Here is a 4,827-nt window from a genome sequence, read left to right as displayed (position 1 = left end):
TGATTAAGTGTTTGGCTGCTGACTGAAAGGTCAGTGGTTCAAACCCCCCAGCCAGCAATGAATTTTGGTTTGGTTTTGTTGCTTCCCCAATGGATTTTCTTCACTTTTTCTCTCATCCTCTTGTGCCTTTGTCTTTGTCTTGCTGCTTCTCACTAACCCGTCAGTTGAGTTTGATTAACTGCACTTTTTCTCTGACCCAAGACTGTGTGTCCCTCAGTTGCCATCTTTAGAGAATGATACACAAGTACTGAAACGTTAGAGGAAGTGTTATGTGAGGTTGTAAGAGGCAAAGGGGATGATAATCATATACTGAATTAAAAAGGAGTCCTTGTGAGTGTCACCTGTGTCGAAGATATAAATGGGCAAGAGTTGGACTTTTCAGAGTGAAGAGGAAGACAGCTACTGCTGTGTGCTGATTTTCCCCCCCTCTCTCTCACGCACCCCTACATACTCAGGGAAGAGGTATGGCTGTCTTTGCTTTACCTCCAGCCTAGTGGGAAGGGTTCACTGTGATGTGTGCTCCCTGCCAGTGGGTGTATATTATCTAACTCACCTCGACAGATCTAAAAGGTGGGTGACAGATTGGCTAACTGCTGATGGAGCTGCTGCAAAGAAATGACTGTTTTGGATGGTGATGTGTGATCCACAGAATGTGGCCCAGATGTAGGTCATGAGAGAAAAGACAGAAAGAGGGCACTGGTCTGGGGAGATCACAGGTTGGCTCAGAAAGCTCTTGGAGGATGAACAGACCTCACCGGGAAGAGCTGAAGAGCCACCTAGAGGCTGAGGAAGGCAAAAGCAAAGAGCCCGAGCAGCATGAGTTACCTGTATTCCGAGAACTCCTAGCACTCAGCTGCCAACTGAAAGGCCAGCCGTTCAAATCCAGCCGCTCTACAAGAAAGAAGACCTGACAGTCTACTCCCATAGAGATGACAGCCTAGAGAATCCTATGGGGCAGTTCTATTCTGTCCTATAGGGTAGTTATAAGTCTGACTTGACTACGACACTCAGAAACCACAACAGAGAACTCCAACGGGAGGTCCTGCGATGAGGCAGATTCTCAGAAGTGAGAGGTGAAGAATATGTTAAATGTCAGCCTGACGTGGAGAGAACAGACACCAGCTTCTGACAGTTATTAAATGAGGAGGAACCCTCTGGCCTGTTTCCTGCAAGTGCAAGCTCCGAAGTCAGGAGCTGGAGTTAGCAAGTTGAGGTTGGAGAGGAGAAACAAAGTGAGAAAAGGAAAGGAGGTGTCCTACCTATATCTCTCCCCACTTCAGCTTCCCGCTCACAGCAGAGCTGAGCTAAGAAAAAAGCCTTAACATTAAAGTGAATTCACCAAAACCGAACCAAACTCACTGCCATCGAGTCAGATCCAACTCATAATGACCCCTCCTTGGGTTTCTGAGGTGGTATCACTACAGAAGTAGATTGTCCAACTTTCCTTCCAAGGGGTGGCTGGTGGGTTAGAACCACCAGCCTTCTGGTTAGCAGGCAAATGCCTTAGGCACTGCACTTTGGTTATTAAATGGGCCTGGACAACTTAATTCTGGAATTGAGACTGTGTTGGAATTTATAGTAACACACTCAGATCTTTTATTATCTTAGTGGCTAGAGAAGCCAAGGGCCCTGCTCTAAATATATCTTCCAGGAAGGAAAGAACTTAACCCACAGGATAGTTTAAAGGGACAGTGGGAGACAAAAATAAAAATAAAATTGCTTCACTATAAAATCTGATAGTGGTGGTTATTCAAAGCAACAGTTGCATCAGGGCAAAATCTGTGTGAACATTTCCCAGAGAGAATTGAGAGCAGGATTTTGGCCACCTTGGTAATTCTGAGCTGGTCTAGCTCCTCTTTGGGATGTGACCTCGATGATTCTCTGGACCCTCAATTGAAATCCCTCTTGTAACTAACTTCTTGTGTTGATTATGATGTTTAATCTTCCTATTTTCTCATCACTTAGAAAGTTCGGCAACTTGTCCCCACTGACTTTCTTGTTTAGGAAAGTACTCCTCATAAATGAACCATTGGAGCTGGCTTCCACAGGCAGTCTTAGGTGTTTTTGACAATTCAACTTCTTGTAAGCAGACTTTCTACTGAATGAGCGTTTCCTGGTCTTCACACGCTTTAATGAAATCTTGTATGTTTAGTTTCTAGAAGCAGACTTAAGGCAGAAACTGGAGCACGCCAGAGAAATAACTGAAGCAGCCAAAGGAACCCTCAAAGATTTCACAGCTCAGACTGCACAAGTGGAGGGGTTTGTTAATGACATGACAACCTGGCTGATGAAGCTAGAAGAATCCTTGTTGAACTGTGCTCAGACTGAGACATGTGAGGGGTTAAAGAAAGTAAAGGTAGGCAGTGAATTCTCATGGAATGTTTCCACTTAACTCATGCTATTAGTTCTCCTGTTTTTTGGTGATTATAATCACCATAATTGCCCATATTAATACCACTACAGAATTCACCATATAGAACACAGCAACTAAGAAATAGGTGAGTGCGATGCAGGTTGTCAGAAATCAACGATGAATCCTGTGCTAACATAAAGCATGGGTTCCTGTGGAACCTGCTCGTGGGTCACACTGGTTCATATTCTTTTGGTAAAAGTGTGGAGCCTGTGGAAGGACTGCTTGGCTTTCCATGAAGTTTTAAGCTTGGACTCCAAGTAGACTTCCATTATTGCAGGTTCGGTTCCAGACCTCCGCAATAAGGTGAATATCACCATAAAGCTAGTCACAGGGATTTCTTTGTTACCTACTGCATATAGAAGTTATATTTACACTCTACTATGGTCTATTAAGGAGCTCCAGTAGCTTAGTGCCTAAGGCACTTGACTGCTAACCAGAAGGCTGGCAGTTCAAACCCACCAGCCACTCCTCGGAAGGAAGATGGGGCAATCTACTTCTATAGTGATACTGCCTCGGAAACCCAAGGCAGGGTCTCTATGAGTCGGGTCCGACTCGACGGCATGTAACAACAACAACAACATGATCTATTAAGTGTGCAATAGCATTACGAAAAGTTTGAAATACTATGAGAATTATCAAAATATGATACAGAGACATGAAGTGAGCACATGCTGTTGGAATAATGGCACCAGTAGACTTGTTCAATGCAGGGGTACCACAGACCTTCAATTTATAAAAACAATATCTCTGAAGCAAAATAAAATGAAATGCCATAAAATGAGGTATGCCTGTACTATTTTTGTTGGTTGGTATGATTGTGTTCATCTAGAGAAGATTATATTTAAGCTGAAGCAGCTCAGGAAATGCTTAGTTTTAAGTTGTCCATAGTCATAGATGATGTTTCTGGCAAACTACCTCTGAAGGACTTTTCAACATACATAGTCTGCCCACTATGACTCTATTTTCTTACAGTTCTTGAAAGTAAAGACATATACATTTTTAAATTAACTATTAACCCTATGCGTGCAGCTAGTGACCCTGAAATAAAGCCCACTGAAGATTGCAAACTGAGGGAGTTACTCCATTGTTTCTAATCAACTGATCAAAGCTAAGATTGAGGGCTGTTGTCCATAGGATCTATTCAGTTTCTTCCAAGTCCTGGAGCACAACCCAAATCCTAGCCATGTCTCAATAGCTGTTTGTACTTGTTCCCAAAAAGAACCAGGCAAAGTTCTCAAAGAATCAACACAGACCTATCACAGATACTTGAAAAAATACCACCAAATTTCATATACTACTGAGTGGGATTCAACAACATCAGTTTTAGACTGAAACAAATAAACCGCAGTGGAGTGGATGGGCCATTTCCCTTGAATATGATGGCTGTACTTCCTGGTGCCCTTTTCTTCCACAGGATATACAAAAAGAACTTCAAAGTCAGCAAAGCAACATCAGCTCAACCCAAGAAAATCTTAATAGCTTGTGCCGTAAGTACCACTCGGTGGAGTTGGAGAGCTTGGGTGGTGCAATGACGGGGCTGTTGAAGAAACACGAAGCTGTAAACCAGTTGTGCTCCAAAACACAGAGCAGTCTGCAGGATTCTCTGGAAAAACATTTCAATGGTGAGTTCTGACAAGCCTTAGTGTGAATAGTCTGTTTATGAGAGAGAGAATCCAAACCAAATGCTGCCTGGAAACTGCCAACAAAACTTTGGGAAAACCGTTCAGTCAGATATCATTTTAAATTCATTGTTGTTGTAGGATGTGACAATTCAAGTAGTGTTTTGGGACACTCACCATAAGCAGTCTTCTTCCTCTTCCTGCCCCTGGAAGTAGAGGGGTCTGCCATTTTGATGATCCTGAATCTCACTTGGGCTCACTCCACGTAGCTCATCTGTGTGGATGATTTGTTCCCCTGAGTGTTCAGCAGCCACTGTCCAAATGACTGTTGACGTTTTTTATGCCATGATGAAGGAACACAGTCAATTTGGATGTTTGAAAGAGGCTGTGAAACTGTGGCAACCATATACCCAGAAACTTTTCAGTAATCTGTTCCTGACTCTTTCCCACACAGCTGTGTCTGTGCCCAGATCTAGAAGCAAAATGACCACTGGGTGAAAAGCAGGGCTATTTCCTCCCATTGCAGTGCAAATGGCTTTAACACTACCCTCAGCATTTCTCCCATTGTACTTTCACATAGTGCCAGAATTCACCGTCTTTACCCAAAGAAAGGAACAGAAGAGGAAATCAGACATTCCAGGAATAAAAAACTCTTTTCAGTCCTTGGATAATTTCTCAATTCTTCGTACACAGTTATGGTTGTAGGTCAGGCTGTATTATGTTCTATATTACTATTTTCTCTCTGGAATACCTTTGTCAGGCAAGATGAATTGGGCTGGGTGGTAGCTAATTCAT

The 4,827-nt window shown here is 43.0% G+C and overlaps 1 protein-coding gene across 1 annotated transcript in view; it reads left to right on the top strand.

Moving 5' to 3' along the window:
• SYNE1 (spectrin repeat containing nuclear envelope protein 1) overlaps positions 1 to 4,827 on the top strand; it is a 578,063-nt gene that overhangs the window by 201,384 nt on the left and 371,852 nt on the right. Inside the window, exons 43-44 of the mRNA XM_007943230.2 lie at positions 2,153 to 2,356; positions 3,828 to 4,035. Of these exons, the coding sequence (XP_007941421.2) occupies positions 2,153 to 2,356; positions 3,828 to 4,035 (412 nt within the window). The remainder of the gene's footprint in view (positions 1 to 2,152; positions 2,357 to 3,827; positions 4,036 to 4,827) is intronic.

Source organism: Orycteropus afer, unplaced genomic scaffold (assembly GCF_000298275.1).
Source record: "Orycteropus afer afer isolate SDZICR_OR568_19922 unplaced genomic scaffold, OryAfe1.0 scaffold00101, whole genome shotgun sequence".
NCBI classification, from domain to species: domain Eukaryota; kingdom Metazoa; phylum Chordata; class Mammalia; order Tubulidentata; family Orycteropodidae; genus Orycteropus; species Orycteropus afer.
The sequence above is the reverse complement of the archived record's forward strand: the minus strand, read 5'-3'. Positions and strand labels throughout refer to the sequence as shown.